Below are 27,385 nucleotides of genomic sequence, written 5' to 3'. Positions count from 1 at the left end.
GAGTCTGGCACAGTAAATGTTTACATGTACAGCAGTCATTGCAACAAAAGCTTTATTTCTCATTATCCAGAAATCCATTATGAGAAATTTCATAAGGTTACATGTACATGAGTGTTCAGAATAATAGTCACTTTAGTCACTTACACTTGATAATTGTCAATAGGTTTGCTGCATGTAAATGTTCTGTTTTTAAAAAAAAATAGAAAAAGGTGCTGGTTTTGTAATTTTTACTTTAAGACTTAAGAACTAAATGTACACTCTGTATTAGAGTAACACAGTAAGCATAACTAGCCAGGAGGTCAGAAAATATCTTATTCCTTCTACTAGGTAAAGGATTAAAACGAACAACTTGCATTTATGTAGCACTTTTGATGTAGAAAATGTGCCAAGGTGCTTCCTTTGGTGTAAGGAAAACAAGACAAAGGAGAGGTGACCAAAAGCTTGGTCAAAGAGGTGGACTTTGAGGCTCTTAACGGAGGAGGTGGAGGGGCTTAAGGGGGGAATTCCAGACAGCGGGACCTACGTAGCTAAAGGCACTGTTGCCAACAGTGGGGGGGAGGGGGGGGGGGGGGAGAAGGGATGCACAAGAGTTCACTGAAATTGTTGATGATCAAATCTAATATGCCTCAGATTGGTATGACTTGGTTTTGAGCCTGCAATTCTCCCAGACAAGTTTCCAGTATGATCTGGGAGTAATTCCCCATGGGACCTACATTTTCCTGTAAGTTTGTGCATTTTTTAAAAAGCTGGATGCCAAGAAATGAATAAAATCATGATTAGATAGAAACCATCACTATAATTTGGCAGGTGCTTTTTAAGAAGGTAATGTCTAGTCTTTCTGACCTGTAATGGTTTAGTTTGCCTGGTGATACCAATACACTCAGTATTAGTGTGTTTTATGTACACAAAATTACAGTAGTTTACCTATTCTACTTTGAAGCTGTCTTACTCACCTTTTCATATCCTGAGATCTTTTATATCACTAATCAGCTGATTTTAATTAACAGTAGTACTCTAATACATCTTGACTCTTACCCGTTGTTACCCTTCCCCTCTAGTTTGGTCAGTTCTTTTAAGGGGATGCATGTTTCCAGTTTTGATAAAATCTCCACATGAAAAGGCTCAGGGATGAAGGAGTGAGTAATTGTGTAGAATGAAGATATGGTAGAGATAGATGTTAAACATTTTGCATCAGTTTTTACAAATGGTGGTAGAACTGAGAATATAGGTATACTAGAGAAGGAGATGGAACAATTGTTACAGATAACTACTAAAGAAATTGGTTGTAAAAAGAGCAAAATCCAGGTGGAAAAGTCACTGGGCCCTAATGGGAAGCTCTGGCCACAATTATTCAATCTGTAAATATGCAAATAGTGCCATAAGACTGAAGAGTGGCTAATGTTTGTTCAAGAAGGATAAACCAAGTAACTATAGACAGTCTAATGTCAGTTGTGGGTAAACTCTTAGAAATCATAATTCAAGATCAAATTAAGGAGCATTTAGAAATGCATGAGTTAATCAAGGACAGACAGCATAGATTTGGTAAAGGTAAGTCATGTTTGACCAATTTTTTTTTTGAAGAGGTGACTGGATAAAGGAAATGCAGTAGATGTAGTGTATATGGATTTTCAGAAAGTGTTTGAGGTGTCTGACAAGAGACTTGATGAAAAATTCAGACATCGAGCATGAGAAAATGTAGCAGCATAGAACAGATATTGGGCAGAAAACACAGTTAGGTTAAATGAGTGTTGCTTGGATTCCAGGGATCATTGCTGGGTAGGCATTTGCTCTATAGTATATATGGATGATTTAGACTTGGGCATAGGAAAAACACTCAATTTGTTGTTGACACAAAAGTAGAGGGTTTGGAAAAAAGGACTATAAAAGACTTCAGGATGGCTGACACGTGCCAGATGCAATTTAATGTGGATAAGTGTGAGGTAATACATTTTGGGAAATAAAACAAAGAATGGGAGTTCACATTCAGTGGAAAGGGTGTGGATGAGCAGAGATATCTAAGGTTCCAATTAGACAATCTGAAAATGCGAGTCTAGATAGATATAGCCATAAAATAGGCCAACAGCATTTTGGATTTTATGATGGGGCAAAGAATACAAGAGGAAAGAAGTAATTAATCTGTACAAAACATTGGTCAGGCCACACTTACAGTACCGAATGCAGTTTTGGGTGCCCCATTATAGAAAATATTAAAGCCATAGAGCATAAACAATGTAGATTCACCAGGATTATGGCAGTGATGGGAAAGTATAGTTATGAGTAGAGACTTGAGATATTGAGACTAATTCCTCTAGAGCAAAGAGATTTAAGAAGTTTTTAAAATTATGAAGGATTTTGATCTTCTGAATACAGGTAAACTATTTCCTCTGCTTGGGGGTCAGCAAGTGGGGTCATAAATTTAAAATAATCAGTGAGGAGAGATTAGGAGTAATTTCTTTATGCAGTGAGTTGTTTAGAGCATGGAATGTTTTGTAACGGAGTATTTGAGGCAGAGACTATTGCAACTTTTAAAGGAAAATAGGACATTTGAAACAGGAAGATAGAGCTCTAAGGATAGAGTGGGACACTGGAATTAGTTTTGGATTACTCCAGCACAGACATGATGGACTGAATGGCCTCATTCTGTGCTATAAACTTCTATGGAAACGGTAAACTGACTTCTATCTTTTCACTTGCTGTGTAATTCTAGCATTTTCTGTTCTTTTGGATTTCTAGAATTCAGTTTGCTTTTGTCACAATTCAGCTGCTTGTTCTTTCTCAAGTTCATCTTGTCCCACAGATTCTAGCTACTAGTTCACATTCTGAAGTCTCCTGCTGTGATTTATTAGTAATGATTCTACATAGCTATTTAGTAAAGCAGGGGAATCTTAAATATTTGCAGCTGAAAAGGAACAAGTGTGAGAAGTTTGGAGTTGTACTGATCATAGTATCAACAAAATAGAAAAAGAAAAAAATTCTACAACAGAGCAATACTAGATGCTATCCTGGCTAGAAGCATGAGAGATGGTAGAAGTAGTAGTCAATCCTTGGCTTAAGTGTTGTCAAGGGTAAAATAAATATTTGGTAATGGAGGAGCTATGAGAATTCTGTCTGAAGTTAGAAGAGATAATATGAGAATAAGAATATCAATAGACAAAGGACAAATAATGGAACTGATGGTTAGATAAGCAAAGGTCAAAACTATGTTTAAGAATTGAAAGAAACAAAATTGTCAGTGCCCAAGAGGGCAAAGAGTAAGCTTGTATTGATAGTGCCTTGCCATGTCCCAAAACACTTCACATTACAATAAATTGCTTTGAAATACAGTTACTATTATGAAGGCAAATATGGCAATTATTTTGCACACAGCGGGGTCTCAAATGGCAACAAGATGGAATAGTTGGTCAATCTACTGCAGTGGTGTTGGTTCAGAGAGGAGTGTTGGCCAGCCCATCCGAACACTCTGCTCTTCATTAATGACGTGGCGTCTTAAACGTCCAGCTGAATCAGTGAAATAGATAAATGGGTTTGCTGTTCAACGTTACATCTAAAGGACAGTCCCTTTGGCAATATAGCATCCTCAGTAGTGCACTGAAACGATAGCCTGGCATCGGGCTTGAATCCACAGCCTTCTGCTTTGGAGGTGAGTGTTATCAAACTGACACACTGCAGAAAACTATCAGTGCAGCTCTAGCTGATAGTCTAGTTACAGCAGCACTCAATTTTTAAGAAATAAGTAAATAATTTTTAGTCCAAGTTTCTGGAAGAAAATAAGAGACAGTGTTTTGAAGAGATATCAGTTTTTCAATTAAGACCAAAATTAGTTTGATTGAATTTTAGAAGAAAAATACTTAATTTAGAACTCCATTATGTAGTTTGTATAACTACATATATGTCATTTGTTTTGTCTGTCATAAAACTACTCTGATGTAACATGACTGACAGAACCATTAGTTACACAACCAACCAGATTCTATTATAGTATGTTTAATAGGCTCAGATCAAATGTAGAAATAATTTATAAATAAAGTTAAAGCTGAATACTTTTACAATCTTCATACTTTCCAGCAAGAAGGAAAACAGCTTATAACACCCCTACCGCTTAGCTGCTCCTTATAATATATTCTAAATGTATAGTTATTCAAAAATAAGTTTTGCATTGAATCATACAATTTCCAAATGGATGGCAAATACAGTAACCAGAAGTTGTCTTTGTATTTCCTGAAATTGGTGCATCACCAAAACTGTTTTAAGAGGGAAATAAATCAGTGAGGGCATTTCAACCTATCACTTCCCTTCCCCTCCCCCCCAAGCCTTGAACTGCCTCTACACCATTACTGTACCTGAATTCTTTTTCTGTAAAATTGTGGAAAAACTAAAACAAAATCCAAATGAAGGTAGGATTAAATGCTACCTAACTGTAAATGATTCAGTGAACTGGTCTGTCATAAACCATTCCCAAAGTATATGGATTACATTTGCTTTAGGCAGAGACAGCAGCAACCTTAAGAGATACAAAGGCAAATGCAGTAACCAGAACTGTCTTTGTATTTCCCCAAACTGATACAGCACCAAAACTGGTTTAAAAAGGAAATCAGAGAGGGCATTTCAATCTATCACTCCCCTACCCCCCCACCACAAGCCTTGAACTGCCTCTACACCATTACTGTACCTGAATTATTTTTCTGTAAAATTGTGAAAAACTATAATATTCCAAATGAAGGTAGGTTTAAATGCTACATAACTGTAAATGATTCAGTGAACTGGTTTGTCACAAACCATTCCCAAAGTATATGGATTACATTTGCTTTAGGCAGAGATAGCAGCAATCTTAAGATACAAAAGGTAAGCCTTGTTTAACATAACACTTTCACAAGCACTCTGATTTGCTTTCAAATAAATAAACATAATTCACGGCAGAATTTGAAAATAACTGAGATGAAACTTAAGGTATTTTAAACTTTTTTTTTGTTGCTATCAAACGGAGGGCCACATTTCTTTCAACAGTTCTTAACATCAATGAGCATCTCTCTGGCAGAGGGATTCTTATGTATCCAAGCTTATCAGCATGGAATTCTTAGTGAGCAGGCAGGTAACACGATGCTATGGCCATAGACCAGTAAGAACAGGTAAAGGCGAAGTTCTGTTTTCAGTTACCCCTAAAAATAAAGAAATATTTCAAATCAGAAAACAAAATAAATTGTCACACTTTTCACAAGAACTTTTTAAAAAGTCCACCAATCCTTTTCTGGCTTCTAACAACTCCAGCAGAATATTATTTCACTAACTTAAAGGAGTGGATTTTTGGTACCAAGAATGGATACCAGGAGCCTCTTAACTTGCATAATTTGAATCGTGATTTGATAGCTGAAGATTGTATTATTTTCGCTTTGACCAACTGTAAAAGGAACACCATATATTGCTTCATGGTGTATCCATTATTGAGCAGTGCTAATGCTGGCTTGTGGAATTTGGTGCAACTGGTTCTAATAAATGCATAAACTGACAAAAAAAAGTTATTTTAAAAGGACTATACAAGAGGTTGAGACATGCATTCAGTCAATGTGCTGAATACAGCAGGATGCAGACTCTTCCTTTTCCAACATGATAAATCACCACTCTCAATCAAGTCTTTGGAGAACCAAGTATTAAAAGCCCCTGTCTCGGGAAAGTTAACCCACACTCCTCTCGTGCATCATTCTGGAAAGTGGCCAGCTGCTCACCATCTTAGCTGAGAAATGTTGCAAAGCACGACATTTAATAAAGCGGAAGAAGTAATCTATAACAATGTATTGTAGGAAAAAATACACTATTGTATTAACGATACTACTTGTGAGGAACTCAATTTAAGTGTGAACTGGATCTTAAGCAAGCCAGTATCTTAAAAATGTTCCTGTGCTCACCAAGGTGAGGAACATCAATGAAACATCTGGCACCTAGTACTCCCAAGTCAGGTATAGCACAGACCAGATATGGAGTCTCAAATCTGGCCCAATAACATGCTTTAATCTAAACTTCACGACAGCATCTCCTACTGCAATTTTATATTTCCCGCACCAGACATTCTTAAGATCAGTCTTGAGATTAAGGCCCTAAAATTCTGCGGGGTTTCTCACGATCTCTATCTGTAACTTCAGTGGGAGATCAGTGGAACCCCCAGAGAAATTACATAAATGGCTGAAAACGGACTTTGATGCCGCTTCTCTTGGGGTTCCAATGGCACGAGATTGGGTGAACCCCTGTAGAATTTCCAGGCCGAACAATTTATTTCCAATTTGTGCTGTGGATCTACATCCAATACCCTCATAACCTGAGAATGCCCAAAATCTTATCATTCAGGACACTTACAGCCAGAGGAAATCAAATTTTAAAAACCCACAAAAATAAACCTCCTCATCACTTTAGTTATCAAATTTACAGAACATTCTACTTTCACATGACCTGGACATATATCTCTAAATAGATAAAAGTAAACTTCTGGGTGGGCCAGTATGGATTATACAGGCCTGATAAATGCATTTATAAACAAAGCTGTACAGCAGTTTGGGATCATTTCAATTACTTAGTTTGCTAATTAGTTTTACCTGTTGCAACATTAAAATTAGATTATTGCTCAAAAATGTCCACAAAGGGGCACTTTTCTGTTTGAGGAAGACTGCATAAACAGGTTAGCTCAATTGTCAAATATGCATCGTCTATCTTATGTCATGTATATTCATCTAAAAGAAGCTCAACAGCTTCCAGGGTGGATGCCTGTGACAACATAACAAATAAAATGTACTTCAGCGAGCACACATACCACTACTGAATAAAAGTCCGGAAGAGAAGATGGACCTATATTGGTCACAGTTTGTTAATAACTGACAAAAGCATTCCTAAGCAAACATGGAAATGGAAGCCATGAGGGGAAAGAGCTAGATGTCGACCAAGAGAAACTCTACGCAACACAAAAACGGATGCAGCTGAAGCGCACTTGCAACTACGTGAGCTTGAGGCAAAAGCCCAAGACTTACTGCCTGATGTGCCTTAACGACACCAGAAGAATGATGACCTTATGTCATAACCATCTTACAGGATTAAAATGAATGAGCCAGGTACACATCAGTGAGTACGGAGATAGATTTGTACTTTCAAAGCTCCTTTGCATTAAAACACTCCTAAATATCCTACTCAATCAGGTATTCACTTTGAAGTATTTGATCGTTCATCCCACACAATTTGGATCTTCAAAGTTTGTTTAGTCTACAGCAGCATTCAGTTTTTATAAAATCTGTTGTAGTTAAGTCAATTGAAATTAATACGAAAAAAAGTATACTCTGTACTCCTGAATACAGTTTTACATCTTCTGGATATTTTTCATTGCGTTTTCCAAAGGGATAAAAATTCTATAATATTTGTTGCTTATAAATGACGGGTAATGTTTTAAATCAGAACATAACCAAAACATTTTCTATATTTTAACTATAAAATCTTAGTTCAAACATCTTATTTGATGTTTGGACCTCTTTATAATCATACACATCATACACAATATTCTGATGTACAATGAAGAGACATATAGAGATGATCGATTCCTCACAGCAAGTTTACAATTTTGGAAGAAATTATACGGAATACAAGATAGATAACTGGATTTGATATAAAGCATTGGTAGCTTAGTTATTACAAAATTGACTATAGTTGATCTTAATTTCATAATAAAAGTTAAATTAATGCCAGGTCAGAAATGAAAATCATATATGAATGTTTTTAAATAGGTTTTTCTGCATCCCATGTAATAGTCAACACTTCTGTTAAATAAACAGTAACTGAAATTAAATTGTTGCAACCATTATAGTTAGCTGAATGTTAGTGGTAAATTCCTCTTAACTAAGCAGTTTGAGGAGTCACTGTTTCAACATCTATGCCACAGAGTAATAGAATATGGGTGCAAAAAAATTCTACATGCAATTGGTTCCCAATCTTGGACACGTCCTCTGGGAAACATGCTTAGTGGGGTCCGTGTGGCTTCCCTACAAGAAGTGCAGGAGTGTGTTGGGCCACATTAAGACTAAATAGCTATTGTTAAATGAAAACTAAACTGAAGAACTACCAGCCCGTAAATTTAAATAGAATTCACGACAATTCTTTTCTGCCACAGTATGAATTTAAATAGCCCATTTAAAAACTCAGCAGTTTTAACAAACACTTACCACAAAGTTTCAGGAAGAGATTACTCAAATGCCATTTCTTGGCTTTTTCTTACGCACCGAGCAACTTTCCTCTTGAATTCGCCATTAGGATCATCTCGCCATTCTTTCTAAATGAAAGGATAATAATTGTGGTAAAAGATGTCCACTCAACTATTACGGTGAAAAATTGGCTCAACAGACACCATTTTCTTCAACTGAGGTCGTATTTAATTTTGCCTCTCCATCTCTCAAGCTCCAAGCTCAGCACAATGTTGAGCTCTTTTTCCACCCACCTATATACCTTTATGGCCAAGAACCTTCCTCCCTCTGTGAATCTGATCCCTTCCTTTCATTCCAGCCTTCTGGATCCTCCTGGCTTTTCATTGAGTACTGCTGCTATGATATTGGTCATCTCAGTTTCCCTACTCCCCATAATATTCTAATCTATGATCCCCTTAACTTACAGCTCTCCATTCACTGTTCTAACTCAAACATCACCAAACCTGTTGACAAAGTGCGGTGTTGTTGTTGTATAGTGGTGAAAGCACCTCTACCTGGCTGAGGCTGAACACCAACTATCTGGTAAATCTTCCTACCTCCTTTGGACCATGATCCCACTACCGAACCATCATTTCCCAGAGTGTTGCTAATACTAACTCTTCCAAAGATATTATTCCCAGTGCCTCCAACCTGCTCATTGTTCCTCCTAACACTACCAGTTTCTACCTCCTCTCCAAGATATACAAACAGGACTGTCCCAGTATACTGATCGTTTCAGCTTTCTCCAGTCCCATCGAATTAATTTCCACTATCTGACCACTTCTCTAACCACTTGTGACTCTTCTGATGCCCTCTGTGACTTTCAGAAGCTCTGATGGGTGGAGGTGGGCAATAACACAGAAGTGGCTGTAGGCGGTAGAGAAGAATGTGATCGGAAGCAGTTGAGAGTTTGAAAGTGCAGCTGTAGTTGACATGGGGCTGAAGTTGGGCAGAGGCTGGCAATATTAGGGAAATGGAATTAGGTGATGGAGAACATGTGGGGTCAGAAGCAGTTGGGAATTTGAAAGCGCAGTTGTAATTGACTTGGCAGAGTATTTTTCTGGGGCGAATGCAGAAGGAAGTGGGGTTGGAATGGAGTAGGGGGATATGGGTGGTAAGGATACAAGGAAGTGATCAAAGATGGCCTTGTCAGTGACTGAGACCATGGGAGCAGAGGGCCACTGGAGATGGCATGGTTGAGGGGTGGCCGGTGAAGAGGGGTAGAAGAGTTTATATGGAGAGAGAGATTTAGGCAGGGCAGTGAATTCAGAGGAAAGAGGGCTGGGGGAGCCAAGATAGAAACTGAAATCATTGAGGATGAGTCATCGCTCAGTGTAAAGACTGAGGGAGCAAAGGAGAGAGGATAGGTAAGCGAGGAATTCAGGGGTGTGGCTTAAAGGGGGAGGTAGAATATGAGGATTTTAAAGCAGAGGCGAGTTGGGTTTAAACAAGATGAAATACTCAAAGGAGAAAGTACCAGAGGAGTAGGGGGAAACCAAGGAGCAACTTGGTAAAAAGGGTCACACCACCACCACAGCAGCTGGACAGGGCAGCTGGTGGCAAGTATAGGCAGGTGGGGAGGCTTCAGTAAAGGACAAGACGTCGCCATCCACGAGCCAAGTTTCAATCAAAGCCAGGATGTCAATGCAATCATTTACAATAAGACTGTGAATGCAGGGGCCAACAAACATTCTGGAGGGAAATGCGAAGGAGACAGCGATTGTAGATCTGATATCAGTGTCCAAGAGGGCAGTGATGGGTGGGGTGAGTGGACCAGCAATCTTAGCTATATCCCTCATTTTCTTTACATCTGGAAGTACTGGTGTTGAGGGGTGGCTCTGTCAATGTCTGGAGGGAGGGAAAGCAGGTTGACATTTTAGGTGTTGACATTTCGTCAGAAGAGTTTTGGCAGACGGTCTGCACCCAGGGTTTGCCTGATAGTTCTCTTTACAGGGCTGATGGGCCTACCGTACATTTCCAGCAATTTTCTCCCCCAGATTTTTTCACTATTTTGATTATTTGTGTATTCTTTTGTTCTTTTAATGCTTTTCCACTGCTTCACTGAGCTTTACTATCCCAACTTTACTAAAATGCTAGCGTATCTTTTAATTTTCAGTTCTGACAAAGGTTTACACCCAAAATATTAACTTGTCTTTTCTGTTTGCAAATGCTGAATGATCTGCTGTGTATTACCAGCATTTTCCATTTTTGTTTGATTTCCAGCATTTGCAGTTTTTTGCTTTCTTTTTACAAAAACCTTCCCCATACTTTCCCCAACACTGCATTTCCTTAAAATGTAAGCTACTTTAATAGCAGTGCCTGTTACAATGTGATCCTTCCAACTGTACTTGTAGTAATCCTACACCTGCTGTGCTCTGTTGTCTACATGACTATGTAACATGATTACACTAAGCAACAAAACAATTACTCAAATGATGTAAAATTCGTATAACTGATTATATCCAGAGGATAAATAGAAATGGTAGAATAGATACGTTTCATGTCAGGACTCTTTGTTTCAGTTCTTCAAAACTGTAATGTACTCCTATGCTTATAAAAATACCGTTAGCTCTTGACTGTTTTCTGTTATTTTATACTAGTAATGCATCTTTTTGCAGCATTCCAAAATGAAAAATACCTATTTAGCACTTTTCACACCCACAGGATGTCCCAAAGTGCTTTACAATCAATGAGGAAAAACTATTTCCGCTGGTCAGTAACTAGAGGGCATAAATTTAAGATTATCCCCAAAAGAATGAAGAAAAAGGGGAGAAGTTTTTTTTAGTCAGAGGGTTGTTGGAACATAGAATGTTCTACCAGAAACAATGTGGAAGCAGAGTCCATTATATGCTTTTAAAAAGTGGATACATATTTGAAAAAGAAAAAATTAAATGGGCATGGGGAAAGGGCAGGAAAATGGGACAAAAATGGTTGGGATGCTTTGGACATCGTGGTGTGTTTAATAGGTAAACTTGTTGGGCAGAGGGGAAGCACTCCTGCTCCTCCTGGCCCACAAGCAGTGCAATAAAGGCACTTACCTCATGGATCCGGCCCTCCTCACCTCCCTTTTACCTGCGGCTCGGGAAACCTGTGCTGGAGGCATTAAATTTTAATGCCTGTTGAATTCAATTTAAAATCGCCTCATTAGCATCTGCTAATCATCTAATTTGCTCTGATAATTACCAACCCACCTGTATTAATTACCGACCCGTCTCCGGCGAGTAGGTTACTCGCACGCAGCCAAATGCGCCTCCGTCAAACCCGGAGTGGGCACGTTGGAGCCCGGTTGTGGTTGCGCTTCAAATTTCTACTACTTTAACTTCCCACCTGCCCCCAATCCACTCATTCTTGGGGTTAAAATTCCCCCCAATGGACTGACTGGCCTCTTTCTATGCTGTAAAATTCTATGAATTTAATTCTTCATCCTCTAAAGGATGTTGTGTGTAATTGGATGAATGTAGCATTCACTAAGTTCTTGTGGTCACATTACTAAAATGCCAATTACAACAATACGGGAGGGCCAAAGTCCTAGGAGAATGGCATTAGCACTTGGTTAGGGAGTGTGGACTCAGCATACAGCACTTTGTCACTGCACACCATTTTTGGTATCATGATACTCTGAAAATAAGTGCAGAAACCCTGGTATGACTGTAATCATCTCACATATGGGATAGTTGATCGAGGATTAAAAATTAGACAATTTATGAATGGAACGGGGCTTTGGAAACGCCAGTTACCAGAAGTAGGTTCACAAGTATGTTTTTTTCCCCCAATCAGGAGCATTTCTTTATTGGAGCTGCTGATCACTTTACCCGGTGAAAAATAAACCCTAGCTCAAATTCTAAAAAAATACTTACTGCAGCATCAACATTCGCAGGAGAGTCACTGTTGGGATCAGCTAGCATAGAGATGACACTGATGAGAATGGTCTCTACAGTGTGAATGGGCAGCCAACGCTCCTCAGGTTTCTCGTAACCAAATTTATCCTCACCGGGCTCATGCAGAATTGAAATGCACACATCACCATTCTTGGCAACTGTATCAAAAAAGCAACAGTTTTGATCATTTTCCCAAATAGTTTATTAATGAAATGGGCAGTAGGAGTTCCACAAAATTGTCACAGGTAAATCTACTCAAATTAACAGTTAATCAAGTTACATTTCATAGAGAGTGACACAAACTTTGTATGAAGTACTGCAGCTCTAATAAAACCATCAACAATGCCTCGTCATTTAGGAAAGGCTGCATATGCCCTGTGCCTTATGCTACTTCTAGTAGTGTGTGTAAGCTTACTTAAAAAGCTACTGGCATTGTAAAATATATCCTCAGAAATTTTCCTACAAAGTATCAGTTCACAGGTATCAGGGGTTCACATTCCAAAATCAGAGCTTATATCTGTACTGCATTTTTTTTGACAGCTAAACAAAATATGCCATGTACATAAATCTCCCCTTAAATAAATATCGAGGCCTACAGTTCACATCCCAAACCTTAACTGACAATTTAAGTCAGATATCCTTGATGAAAAGTTTTGCCACTTTGTGGCCCAGAGGAGCAAGTGGAGTTGGAAGAAAAGTTTGTAGGAGCACCTAACCCATCTGGTAAATGTTATCTCATATAGATATCTACTTTGGGGAAATTTACAGCAGCCATTGAGGCTACAGAAGAGACTGTAGCTCACACTATGCCACCACTTCGCAGAGGATTCAAATGGTTACACGATAAAATGAGACACAAATTTCATCTCTCTCCCCCACCCCCCCTCCACCCCCAAATAAGGTTTTAAAGCTGATAATTTAATCATGATTTAATAAATCAATACCATTTATATACATTTTACCGTTTGGGTGCCAGATTTCTGTGATGAAATTCATCTTTGGAGGCCGCAAAGGGTAATCATTAGGAAAAGTCAGATGAGCTTTGAAGAATCCACCCTCACTAGGGAAAAAAAAATGAATTGTGATGAATGACAACTGTTTCCCTGCTGACCAGTAATATACAAGATATTGTGACTAAAGTTATAAAAACTTAACTCTAATGTGATTGACCAAGAGCACATGAGAATACAACATTTTCCTGATCAGCTTTTCAGATACTAACAACATGGCATTATCAAGGTTTAGTGCCAGATCTCTCATTTGTCACATTGCTTGTCCGACATCCAGCAAAAATTTCCTCCAACTAAATATTGGGAAGACCAAAGCCATTGTCTTTGGTCCCTGCCACAAACTCCGTTCCCTTGCCATCGACTCCATCCCTCTCCCTGGCCACTGTCTGAGGCTGAACCAGACAGTTTGCAAACTTGGCGTCCTATTTGACCCTGAGATGAGCTTCCGACCACATATCCACTCTATCACCCAGACCGCCTACTTCCACCTCCGCAACATCACCCGTCTCCGCCCCTACCTCAGCTCTCCTGCTCCTGAAACCCTCATCCATGTCTTTGTTACCTCTAGACTCGACTATTCCAATGCTCTCCTGGTTGGCCTCCCATCTTCCACCCTCCATAAACTTAAGTCCATCCAAAAATCGACTGCCCATATCCTAACTCGCACCAAGTCCCGTTCACCCATCACCCCTATGCTCCCTGACCTACATTGGCTCCCGGTTCGGGAACGCCTCAATTTTAAAATTCTCATCCTTGTTTTCAAATCTCTCCATGGCCTTGCTCCTCCCTATCTCTGTAACCCCCTACAGCCCTACAAACCTCCAAGATCTCTGTGCTCCTCCAATTCTTGCCTCTTGCGCATCCCCGATTTTAATTGCTCCACCATTGGCGGCTGTGCCTTCAGCTGCCTAGGCCCTAAGCTCTGGAATTCCCTCCCTAAACCTTTCCGCCTCTCTCCTCCTTTAGGATGCTCCTTGAAACCTACCTCTCACCTGTCCTAATATCTGCTTATGTGGCTCGGTGTCAAATTTTGTTTGAAAACGCTCCAGTGAAGCGCCTTGGGATGTTTTGCTACGTTAAAGGTGCTACGTAAATGCAAGTTGTTGTTGCTGTTGTTGTGATCTGCCTCACTGGACTAAGAGTTGGAAAATGTGGTTTGTGTATGTGAACAATGTCCTTGTAACCTAGCACAAGTTTATTTTCCAGTGATCTTGCAGTTAGGATATCACAAGGGACTACAGTGACCTTTAATATCCATTGATAATACACCAAATACAGAATGTCCCTGAAAATAGCAAGAAAAACTGTCATCTTCACACAACCTTTTAATGAAGACATTCCAGACCACTATATATTACACAACAACAGATACCAAGAACTAAGCAAAAGACTGCAATCTTTGTGTTTGGATTATTTTAATAAAATACCAAATCTTTGCATTCATGGTTTACACAATCACTTGAACCCCTTGATTAAGTATTACAACCTTGTAATTCACACCTGGTTATCAATTATTTATAGGTACACAGGCACTTTGTAAGGTCGAGAACAGTGGGACACAGGAAATCCATGACCACATTCAAAGGGATTATTTGTGCCAATATCTGTTCCTGTACCTACCGAGTTTGAGCAAAGGCGGCATCTAATATCTGAAGGTACTAAACTGTACCATTAAAAAAGGGACTTTGAAACCACTTCAACTGCCATCTTACTTTGTCACTCACTTGTGATTTCTTCCTTAATCATTACTGTTTAAATGCTTTCTTTGTGGGAGGAGGGGAAGAGATAGAGAATACTGGAAGTATACATACAAAAACTAAAATCTTGCCATTTTACAAGTTCTGTTTATTAACAGTTATCTTAAAAAATTTCCTGTGCCAAGGACTCTGGACAATAACTGGCTGGTCACAAGTATGTAGAAGTACTCAAGAAGATATTTACCACTCGTCTGTTATTGTACAAAGTTTCACCAGTGAACCAAGTCTACTCAACAGTAGAAGTGGTGGGAAGCATGTTGCGGAGACTCTGATTGTGACTCAGATCTAAAGTGGCTGTTTTTGATTTAAAAAGTCACGGCTTAAAAACTGTTACGGTTAACAGCAGACTATAATCATTTCTACTGATGAAGAACTTGCATTTATATAGCGATTTTCATGTCCTTAGGAAACCCCAAAGTGCTTCACAGCCAATTAATTACTTTTGAAGTGTAGTCTCTATTGTTATGTAGGCAAACTAAAGCTTCTGTACTGTTAACAAGAGCTTCTTTCCCCCCTTTTCCACCATTTCTTCCTGCTTTCCTCAGGCTAATTCACTTCACTATTATTTCAAATAATTTTAAAAGTAATGGAACTGATCTATTTCCCATATACTTTCCCTTTCTGTAAAGAACTGGTCTGTTCTCAATGCCTGGACTGACCATACTGCCCAATTCTACACTTTGTGAATATACTACTCTAACAATGTCTCTTTCCTTTTGTTTGTAGTGAAGACTGCACATACCTGTGAAGAACTACAGAGAACATAGGAACAGGGGTAGGCCATTCAACCCCTCGAGCCTGTTCCACCATTCAATCACATCATGGCTGATCTGTACCTCAACTCCACTTACCTGCCTTTGAACTTTGATATCCTTCCCAACAAAAAAATCTATCAACTGTCGTCTTGAAAATTTCAACTGATCAAACATCCACAGCCTTTGGGAGAATTCCAGATTTCCGCTACCCTTTGTGGAAGTGCTTTCTGATTTCACTCCTGAACGGCCTAGCTCTAATTTTAAGATTGGGCCACTAAGATTAGTCAGACATGACCTACCCTTCACAAATCCATGCTGACTCTCTTTGATCAGCTCACACTTGTCCAACTGCTCAGTCACTCTGTTCCACATGATAGATTCCAGTAACTTCCCCACAACTGATGTTAAACTGACAGGTCCATGGCTTCCTAGTTTATCCCTCTGTCCCTTCTTAAATAATGGAGTGACATTTGCAATTGTCCAATCCAAAAGGTACAATTCCTGAATTTAGAGCTTTGGAAAATTATGAGTAATGCATCTCCAATTTCCTCATCTGTTTCTTTTAATGGCCGAGCTGGCCGAGTCCTGACGGACACAGCTGCCAGACTGGGCCTGTGGCAGGTGGTGAGCGAACCAACACGAGGGAAAAACTTACTTGACCTCGTCCTCACTAATCTACCTGTCGCAGATGCATCTGTCCATGACAGCATTGGTAGGAGTGACCACCACACAATCCTTGTGGAGACGAAGTCCCATCTTCACACTGAGGACACCATCCAACGTATTATCACTGTACTAAATGGGATAGATTCAGAACAGATCGAGAAGCTCAAAACTGGGCATCCATGAGGCGCTGAGGGCCAACAGCAGAAGCAGAATTGTATTCCAGCACAATTTGTAACCTCATGGCCTGGCATATTCCTCACTCTACGATTACTAACAAGCCAGGGGATCAACCCTGGTTCAATGTGAGGAGTGTAGAAGAGCATGCCAGGAGCAGCACCAGGCGTACCTAAAAATGAGGTGCCAACCTGCTAAGGCTACAACTCAGGACTACATACATGCTAAACAGCGGAATCATCACGATATAGACAGAGCTAAGCGATTCCACAACCAACGGATCAGATCAAAGCTCTGCAGTCCTGCCACATCCAGTCGTGAATGGTGGTGGACAATTAAACAACTAACGGGAGGAGGGGGCTCTGTAAACATCCCCATCCTCAATGATGGCGGAGTCCAGCACGTGAGTGCAAAAAACAAGGCTGAAGCGTTTGCAACCATCTTCAGCCAGAAGTGCCGAGTGGATGATCCATCTCGGCCTCCTCCCGATATCCCCACCATCACAGAAGCCAGTCTTCAGCCAATTCGATTCACTCCACGTGATATCAAGAAACGGCTGAATGCACTGGATACAGCAAAGCCTATGGGCCCTGACAACATCCCGGCTGTAGTGCTGAAGACTTGTGCTCCAGAAATAGCCGCGCCTCTAGCCAAACTGTTCCAGTACAGCTACAACACTGGCATCTACCCGACAATGTGGAAAATTGTCCAGGTATGTCCTGTCCACAAAAAGCAGGAAAAATCCAATCCGGCCAATTACCGCCCCATCTGTCTACTCTCAATCATCAGCAAAGTGATGGGAAGTGTCATCGACGATGCTATAAAGCGGCTCTTACCAATAACCTGCTCATCGATGCTCAGTTTGGGTTCCACCAGGACCACTCGGCTCCAGACCTCATTACAGCCTTGGTCCAAACATGGACAAAAGAGCTGAATTCCAGAGGCGAGGTGAGAGTGACTGCCCTTGACATCAAGGCAGCATTTGACCGAGTGTGGCACCAAGGAGCCCTAGTAAAATTGAAGTCAATCGGAATCAGGGAGAAAACTCTCCAGTGGCTGGAGTCATACCTAGAACAAAGGAAGATGGTAGTTGTTGGACGCCAATCATCTCAGCCCCAGGACATTGCTGCAGGAATTCCTCAGGGCAGTATCCTAGGCCCAACCATCTTCAGCTGCGTCATCAATGACCTTCCTTCCATCATAAGGTCAGAAATGGGGATGTTCGCTGATGATTGCACAGTGTTCAATTCCATTTGCAACCCCTCGCATGCAGCAAGACCTGGACAACATCCAGGCTTGGGCTGATAAGTGGCAAGTAACATTCGCGCCAGACAAGTGCCAGGCAATGACCATCTCCAACAAGACAGAGTCTAACTACCTCCCCTTGACAATCAATGGCATTATCATCTCTGAATCGCCCACAATCAACATCCTGGGGGTCACCATTAACCAGAAACTTAACTGGACCAGCCACATAAATACTGTGGCTACAAGAGCAGACCTCTACCACCTAGAAGGACAAGAGCAGCAGGCACATGGGAACACCACCACCTGCATGTTCCCCTCCAAGTCACACACCATCCCGACTTGGAAATATATCGCCGTTCCTTCATCGTCGCTGGGTCAAAATCCTGGAACTCCCTTCCTAACAGCACTGTGGGAAAACCATCACCACACGGACTGCAGCAGTTCAAGAAGGCAGCTCACCACCACCTTCTCAAGGGCAATTAGGGATGGGCAATAAATGCCGGCCTCGCCAGTGACACCCACATCCCATGAATGAATTAAAAAAAAGATCAGAGGCTGGGTATTCTGCGACGAGTGACTCACCTCCTGACTCCCCAAAGCTTTTCCATCATCTACAAGGCACAAGTCAGGAGTGTGATGGAATACTCTCCACTTGCTTGGATGAGTGCAGCTCCAACAACACTCAAGAAGCTCGACACCATCCAGGACAAAGCAGCCCGCTTGATTGGCACCCCATCCACCACCCTAAACATTCACTCCCTTCACCACCGACGCAGTGTGTACCATCCACAGGATGCACTGCAGCAACTCGCCAAGGCTCCTTCGACAGCACCTCCCAAACCCACGGCCTCTACCACCCAGAAGGACAAGGGCAGTAGGCACATGGGAACACCACCACTTGCACGTTCCCTTCCAAGTTACACACCATTCCGACTTGGAAATATATCACCGTTCCTTCATCGTCGCTGGATCAAAATCCTGGCACTCCCTACCTAACAGCATTGTGGGAGAACTTTCACCACACAGACTGCAGCGGTTCAAGAAGGCGGCTCACCACCACCTTCTCAACGGCAATTTGGGATGGGCAATAAATGCTGGCCTCACCAGCGATGCCCGCATCCCATGAACGAATAAAAAAAAAAATACCCTGGGGTGGAAACCATCAGGTCCTGGAGATTTGTCTATCTTAAGTACCATTATTTTCTTCATTACCATTCTTTAACTTATATTAAATCCAGTTAAGTTCCTCTCGACTTATTTTTAGGTTCCCTTGTACTGCTGCTATTCTGTCCTCTTTTTCTACTGTGAAAATGGATACAAAGTATTCATTTAACAAGTTTGCCATTTCCTTATTGTCCATTATAGTCTCACTTGTATCTGTCTTTGATGGGCCAACATTCCTCTTTACCACTCTCTCTTAATATATTTATAAAAACTTTTACTATTAGCTTTAATATCCTTTGCAATTTTGTACCTCATTACTTTTTTGTGTCACTTTGTTGCTTTTTATAGCTCTCCCAGTATCCTGGATTTCCATTTTTCCTTGCATTTGTGTAAGCATTTTCTTTTAGCTTGATACTGTCTCTTACTTCATTTGTTGACCATGGTTGCTTAACTGCATAAGTGGAGTTTTTGCATTTAGTGGTATGTACTAGTTTTGTATTGTAACAAATACTTCTTTGAATACTTCCCACTGTTGGTCTGTAGGTTTACCCATTAATAGTTCAGCCCAGTTTACTGTGGTCAATTTATTTCTCATCCCTTCAAACTTTGCCTTACTTAAATTTAAAACCTTGGTTTAATGATTCTCCCTCTCAAACCTAATAAATTAATCATATTATGGTCACTATTTGCAAGATATTCCCTTACCGTCAGATTACCGACTAATTCTGGTTTGTTTAATTTTCTACTGGTATTTTCCCAGACAGACCCAGCATAGAAGTGCAGCTCTTCCCTTGGGGGATAAAGCAAGCTCATTCTCCGTCCATAAGCTGCTGGTTCTGGAAGGGCAGATGCCCGTGTGAGCAGCTCGTCTGCTCACATTCTTGGTAGGAGAAAGGAGGAGATAGGACCTTAAAGAGGTCTGAACATTCTGCAGTGGTTGTGGAGGGAGTTAGTAGCGAATGAATTAATTCAGAGACCGTGTTCCTGCTCCCAATCCATAAAAGAAATTAGAAGAGGATTAAAATGATAGATGACTTCAGTTTTGTAATTAAAGTGATGACAAAGTAATTAAAGTGAAACTAAAAAGTAGGACCTCAAAGGTAGTAATCTCAGGATTGCTACCAGTGCCACGGGCTAGTCAGAGTAGGAATGACAGGATAGCTAGGATGAATACGTGGCTTGAGAAATGGTGCAAGAGGGAGGGATTCAAATTCCTGGGCCATTGGAACCGGTTCTGGGGGAGGTGGGACCAGTACAAATTGGACGATCTGCATCTGGGCAGGACTGGAACCAATGTCCTAGAGGGAGTGTTTGCTAGTGCTGTTGGGGAGGGTTTAAACTAATGTGGCAGGGGGATGGGAACCGATGCAGGAAGTCAGTGGGAAGTAAAGTGGTGACAGAAACAAAAGGCAGTAAGGGAGAGTGTACAAAACATGACCGGACAGATGGTCTGAGAAAGCAGGGCAAAGTACAATGGAAGTCTAGATTAAACTGCATTTATTTCAATGCAAGAAGTCTGATGGGCAAGGCAGATGAACTCAGGGCATGGATGGGTACATGGGACTGGGATGTTATAGCTATTACTGAAACATGGCTAAGGGAGGGGCAGGACTAGCAGCTCAATGTTCCAGGGTACAGATGCTATAGGAAAGATAGAGCAGGTGGTAAGAGAGGAGGGGGAGTTGCGTTCTTGATTAGGGAGAACATCACGGCAGTAGTGAGAGGGGATATATCCGAGGGTTCGCCCACTGAGTCTATATGGGTAGAACTGAAAAATAAGAAGGGAGAGATCACTTTGATAGGATTGTACTACAGACCCCCAAATAGTCAACGGGAAATTGAGGAGCAAATATGTAAGGAGATTACAGACAGCTTCAAGAAAAATAGGGTGGTAATAGTAGGGGACTTTAACTTTCCCAACATTGACTGGGACAGCCATAGCATTAGGGGTTTGGATGGAGAGAAATTTGTTGAGTGTATTCAGGAGGAATTTCTCATTCAGTATGTGGATGGCCCGACTAGAGAGGGGGCAAAACTTGACCTCCTCTTGGGAAATAAGGAAGGGCAGGTGACAGAAGTGTTAGTGAGGGATCACTTTGGGACCAGTGATCATAATTCCATTAGTTTTAAGATAGCTATGGAGAATGATAGGTCTGGCCCAAAAGTTAAAATTCTAAATTGGGGAAAGGCCAATTTTGATGGTATTAGACAGGAACTTTCAGAAGTTGATTGGGAGAGTCTGTTGGCAGGCAAAGGGACGTCTGGTAAGTGGGAGGCTTTCAAAAGTGTGTTAACCAGGGTTCAGGGTAAGCACATTCCTTATAAAGTGAAGGGCAAGGCTGGTAGAAGTAGGAAACCTTGGATGACTCAGGAGATTGAGGCCTAGGCAAAAAAGGAGGCATATGACATGCATAGACAGCTGGGATCAAGTGGATCCCTTGAAGAGTATAGAGATTGCCGGAGTAGAGTTAAGAGAGAAATCAGGAGGGCAAAAAGGGGACATGAGATTGCTTTGGCAGATAAGGCAAAGGAGAATCCAAAGAGCTTCTACAAATACATAAAGGGCAAAAGAGTAACTAGGGAAAGAGTAGGGCCTCTTAAGGATCAACAAGGTCATCTATGTGCGGAACCACAAGAGATGGGTGAGATCCTGAATGAATATTTCACATCGGTATTTACGGTTGAGAAAGGCATGGATGTTAGGGAACTTGGGGAAATAAATAGTGATGTCTTGAGGAGTGTACATATTACAGAGAGGGAGGTACTGGACGTCTTAACGCGCATCAAGGTAGATAAATCTCCGGGACCTGATGAAATGTATCCCAGGACGTTATGGGAGGTTAGGGAGGAAATTGCGGGTCCCCTAGCAGAGATTTTTGAATCATCGACAGCTACAGGTGAGGTGCCTGAAGATTGGAGGGTAGCAAATGTTGTGCCTTTGTTTAAGAAGGGCGGCAGGGAAAAGCCTGGGAACTACAGCCTGACATCTGTAGTGGGTAAGTTGTTCGAGGGTATTCTGAGAGACAGGGTCTACAGGAATTTGGAGAGGCAGGGACTGATTAGGAACAGTCAGCATGGTTTTGTGAGAGGAAAATCATGTCTCACGAATTTGATTGAGTTTTTTGAAGGGGTAACCAAGAAGATAGATGAGGGCTGTGCAGTAGACGTGGTCTACATGGACTTTAGCAAAGCCTTTGACAAGGTACCGCATGGTAGGTTGTTACATAAGGTTAAATCTCACGGGATCCAAGGTGAGGTAGCCAATTGGATACAAAATTGGCTTGACGACAGAAGACAGAGGGTAGTTGTAGAGGGTTGTTTTTCAAACTGGAGGCCTGTGACCAGCGGTGTGCCTCAGGGATCGGTGCTGGGTCCTCTGTTATTTGTTATTTATATTAATGATTTGGATGAGAATTTAGGAGGCATGGTTAGTAAGTTTACAGATGACACCAAGATTGGTGGCATTGTGGACAGTGAAGAAGGTTATCTAGGATTGCAACGGGATCTTGATAAATTGGGCCAGTGGGCCGATGAATGGCAGATGGAGTTTAATTTAGATAAATGTGAGGTGATGCATTTTGCTAGATCGAATCGGGCCAGGACCTACTCCGTTAATGGTAGGGCGTTGGGGAGAGTTATAGAACAAAGAGATCTAGGAGTACAGGTTCATAGCTCCTTGAAAGTGGAGTCACAGGTGGATAGGGTGGTGAAGAAGGCATTCGGCATGCTTGGTTTCATTGGTCAGAACATTGAATACAGGAGTTGGGATATCTTGTTGAAGTTGTACAGGACATTGGTAGGGCCACACTTGGAATACTGTGTACAGTTCTGGTCACCCTATTACAGAAAGGATATTATTAAACTAGAAAGTGTGCAGAAAAGATTTACTAGGATGCTACCGGGACTTGATGGTTTGACTTATAGGGAGAGGTTAGATAGACTGGGACTTTTTTCCCTGGAGAGTAGGAGGTTAAGGGGTGATCTTATAGAAGTCTATAAAATAATGAGGGGCATAGATAAGGTAGATAGTCAAAATCTTTTCCCAAAGGTAGGGGAGTCTATAATGAGGGGACATAGATTTAAGGTGAGAGGGGAGAGATACAAAAGGGTCCAGAGGGGCAATTTTTTCACTCAAAGGGTGGTGAGTGTCTGGAACGAGCTGCCAGAGGCAGTAGTAGAGGCGGGTACAATTTTGTCTTTTAAAAAGCATTTGGACAGTTACATGGGTAAGATGGGTATAGAGGGATATGGGCCAAGTGCAGGCAATTGGGACTAGCTTAGTGATATAAACTGGGCGACATGGACATGTTGGGCCGAAGGGCCTGTTTCCATGTTGTAAACTTCTATGACTCTTCTACTTATCATTAAATCTAGTAAGGACTGTTCCCTTGTCGGTTCTAAAACATATTGTTCCAGAAAACTGTCCCGAATACATTCTAGAAATTTGTTCCCTTTACTACTAAAGCTGCTTCTTCCAATCTATGTAGAAATTAAAATCTCCCATTATAACCACATTGTTTCTGCTATATGCTTCCCTGATCTCTGTATTTATACATCTTCCTACTACATCACTACTGTCAGGAGGTCTGTAGACAACTCCCACCAGAGTCTTACATCATTTGCTGTTCCTTTGTTCTACCCAGTGTTTCCACTGCCCAATCACCCTTACTGAAAGTCTTTATTTCTACTGCTGTAATTGTGTCTTTTATCAAGATTGTTACTGCTCCTTCTTTCCCAAATTCTCTGTCCTTTCTAAAAATCCTATAAGCTAGAATATTTAGCTCCTAGTCATGCCCAGCTTATAGCCAGGTCTCTGTAAAGGGTACTACATCACACTCTTTAAGATGAATTTGTGCTTCTAACTCATTTGTTTTATTTCTTATGCTATGTGCACCCTGCCCACATGCCCCAATAGTTTATTTCTCACATGTTTTTACTTATCACACTTTTTGTTGCTGTTGCTCTGTATATTGATTACTATGTAGTTAATTACTATGTTCTTATTTTGCTTCACGTCTGGCTTATATTTAACAGGTATTTTGTCATTGCTTGCTATAACCTTTTCTGTTCCCAAAGTATTTATATTATCTTATAACTTATTGTTCTCTGATCTTTGCTCTTTTTCTTATCATTAGGCAACTATTATTTCCACTGGGACCCTGCCGCCCCTCCCCCTCCAGTTATTGGTCAGTTACTGGTACAGTCCTATTTATCCTTTCCGCTAGGTTTTGGTCACAGCCTATTTCAGTTGCAGCCCATTCCAGCAGTATAGTTCCTTCCTGTCCCAGTACTGGTGTTAGTATCCCATGAAATGGAACCCCTCCTTCACTTTACTGATCAATTTATCCCTATGCCAATTAGCACGTGGTTAGGGTAGTGATCCACAGATTACCACCCTCGAAGTCCTGCTTTTTAAATTTAGTGCCTAGCTCCTGATACTCTCTTAGCAGAGCAATGTTTGTGACCATATTGACCTTTACAGGTGTTACTTCCAAAATCCTAGCAAGAAAAATATGAAAGACACTAATGTTATATTTAGAAGACAACTTTTGCATTTCAGATATCATTATCAACTATTCTCCTGTCACTATTCTGAAAATAAAACACCAATGTTAACAGGCAGTTTCTATTAGCACTGGTTTTAGTGTTATGTACTTACAAAAGAGTATCTGGCGGGCCAATGATGACAACTTCCCATCTGTATATGTCATCATCATCTATTAATCCAGCAGAAAATCCATCCACTGGATTCTTATTTAGTTCTTGAGAAAAAACAAACACAACAATGAAATAATGTGAGAGACAGTTACACATTAATCCAGAAACCACATTCTTGTATAATTAAGTTGGTAAGAGTTGCTACAACAATTTCTCAAACTTACTATAGTCCAGTAAGTTGGGTCACTGAATCTGAGAAAAAAAACATATGAAGCAGTCTTTCCGCAACTCTTACTATGTTGAAGGGAAATTAACCTCCTTTCTGCTTCTGGATGCTGATCTTGGTGTTCCAATCCAATTAAAATGTTTAGTATTTGCTATGACTGGATCAAACTTTTTAATTGGGTTAGAGTGGGAAGGACACTGATCCCTATTTGGCATGATGAGATCTGGTTAAAGATAGACTGTTGAACTTGTTACCTGAAGGGATTTTTTTTCTGGTTAGTTGGCACAACATTGCAAGTCTGCAACAGAGTTTGTTCATATTTCAAAAATATCTCCTCTCAGGTATGAGAAGTTATAAGCAATTGTTTGAAAATAGTGATTATGAGAAAGGGGAGTACTTTAAATTGAAAGTACTCCCCTTCAAGAATATTCTCCTCCCTGAACAGAAAAAAGTGACGATTCACTGAATATTTTTACAAATTCACAGCAGGTACAATCATTATTTGTACGTCAAAGAGACCAGTTTATTACCATAATCTTTTCCACTTATCAGGGATGGAAAGAAAATAATTTCTATTCAGCTCTTCCTAACATTTGGCTGAGAACAGACTAAAAGTATCCTACAAAATGCAAATGGCCCCAAGTAACAAGGAGCACTGGTTCTTGAATCTCAATCAATATCCAGATAATCAAGTGCTCTGCCATTTGAGCTACTAGGCCACAGCCCAAATACTTTGTTAAACTGAAAAAGTAGAAAAAATACTGGTCAATAATACACATTTTTGTTTGGCATATTCAAAGAAACAAATGCAAATTGTTAATCATACATCTTGGCATGCACTCTCAATGACAAACAATGGGAGTGCAAGATGGCAAGAAAAAGCATCTTGCCCAGAGCAGGATGACTTTTGCAAGTGTAATCGGACCTCCACAATGGAAGGAGAACATTCTGATGCAAACAGCCTGCAATTCAATCATCTGGAAAACAGGATGAGTTACACACTACTGATTTACATAATAATCATAAATTACAGTCCAAACTGTCCAATTTTTTTATACCAACTTAATAGTTTTGCCTTCCAGAAGTAAACGCTCAATAAACTACTTGCTCTGGTTGCTGGTCAACCCTTTATACTAAAGGCATGCCAGCAAAAGTTTGAGAGTGATGGTCTTATTTAATTTCTCTGTCTCGTAAAAAAAAAATTCTGCATGGAACTACATTAACTTTAAGGTGCCTATCACAGCGTCAATCCTATATAGTTGTTTAGCTAGAAGAATACAAGTTAATGAAAAATCTTACTTGGCTAGATGAAAAAGAAAAGTACCAATCATCATCTGGGGCAAAATTACTTCTCTCCTAGGATCAACTTTAAAAACTATAATTCAATTATTCAACTGGATTGCAACCTCATCTTTGCTTTAGTTATTAGACAAATGTAAAATAATCAGATAAGGATCTGCTATCTCACAAGCCATTTGCTTTTCTTGATGAACCAAGCATTGTACATAACATGTTCTTATATTAAAATGTAAACACATGACTTTTCCTCTCCTACTTACCATTCCAGCATGTTACCCACTGCAGTTCATGGTAATAGTTGGGATCGTAAAAAAAAACATGCCTTGACGTACATTGCAGCATTTTAATGCCGACCAAATGCTTACCATCAACTCTCGCTCCAAGAGGATGACTATATTGTACGCCAACTTCTGACAGTAGGGTGTGAAAAGAATACCGAAGGAAATTTTAATAATTCAGCTATTCGGGGGACTGACCGCAGCCGGTTGTACCGTGGACCGTGGAAACAAATAAAAATCTGTCCTCTGGCCAAAAATAAAAACACAAAAAAATCCACAGTCATCATAACCTGACAGTTCGCGTTTATGAAGCGCCATTCAATCATTTGTTTTCTCTTTTACAATCACGTCAGACTGACAACATCGGTATTTTATATAACTTTGACGCCAGTTATAGAAACTACCAATGTTTAAAACACGACTGTGGTCCCGTAACGTACATATTTTAGGCAGACACTTGCCACGGTCAGTCTGTCACAATGATAATGCGGAGCTGGGGGGGGGGGGGGGGGAAGGGAAGAAAAATCTCAGCGGAAAAAAGTTACGAAACAATGACTTTAAAAAAAAGTCAACCGCCCGATTATATAAGAAAAACAACGCCTAAAAATTAAAAATTGGAATAAACATTAACAGTCACCGGGGGGAAAATAAAACTAGGTAGAAGGAATGGGACCGAACGTGGGTCGAGGCTCAGCAGCAACAATCCTCCCGGCGCTCACATCTGCAGCAAAGTTTAGTGAGATCCCAAGGGCGGCGCGTACCTGCCAGCTGTTTCCTAAGGAGCAGAGCGGACTGGTCTGTCATTACTAAGATCAAATCAACACAAGTAAAATATGAAAAACAAGTAATAAATGTAAAGTAAATGGGCGAGATAGATCGTCATAAACACCCGCTCCAAGTCCAGCGGGCCCTCGCTGCCCTCGCTACCCCCACCTTCAGGCTGCGGCCTGTAAGGCGCCTCCGTTCCCGGCTCCTGCTCCGGCATCTAAGCCGCACATGCGCCTTCCGCCTGGCAACAGCAGGGCTGCCCGTGATGTGCCGCTTTGCTTCAACGACCATTTCTAA

At 40.8% G+C, this 27,385-nt stretch overlaps 1 protein-coding gene across 2 annotated transcripts; it reads right to left on the bottom strand.

Moving 5' to 3' along the window:
• Positions 1-3,968: 3,968 nt before the first annotated feature.
• ube2g1b (ubiquitin-conjugating enzyme E2G 1b (UBC7 homolog, yeast)) lies at positions 3,969-27,334 on the bottom strand. 2 transcript variants are annotated; one of them, XM_068005831.1, is made up of 6 exons: positions 27,254-27,334; positions 24,519-24,621; positions 13,048-13,145; positions 12,065-12,243; positions 8,190-8,296; positions 3,969-5,156 (listed from the first exon to the last, which is right to left on the bottom strand). In XM_068005831.1, the coding sequence occupies exons 1-5, from the start codon at positions 27,303-27,305 to the stop codon at positions 8,210-8,212; spliced, it is 519 nt and encodes a 172-aa protein (XP_067861932.1). In that variant the 5' UTR covers positions 27,306-27,334; the 3' UTR covers positions 3,969-5,156; positions 8,190-8,209. The 2 variants fall into 2 exon arrangements, with proteins under 2 accessions (XP_067861932.1, XP_067861933.1); XM_068005832.1 differs by having other exon boundaries at positions 27,082-27,324.
• Positions 27,335-27,385: the final 51 nt, after the last annotated feature.

The sequence above is a fragment of the Heptranchias perlo genome, chromosome 25 (genome assembly GCF_035084215.1).
Source record: "Heptranchias perlo isolate sHepPer1 chromosome 25, sHepPer1.hap1, whole genome shotgun sequence".
NCBI lineage: Eukaryota > Metazoa > Chordata > Chondrichthyes > Hexanchiformes > Hexanchidae > Heptranchias > Heptranchias perlo.
Note: the sequence above shows the minus strand (reverse complement) of the source record. Positions and strands in the feature narration are given on the sequence as shown.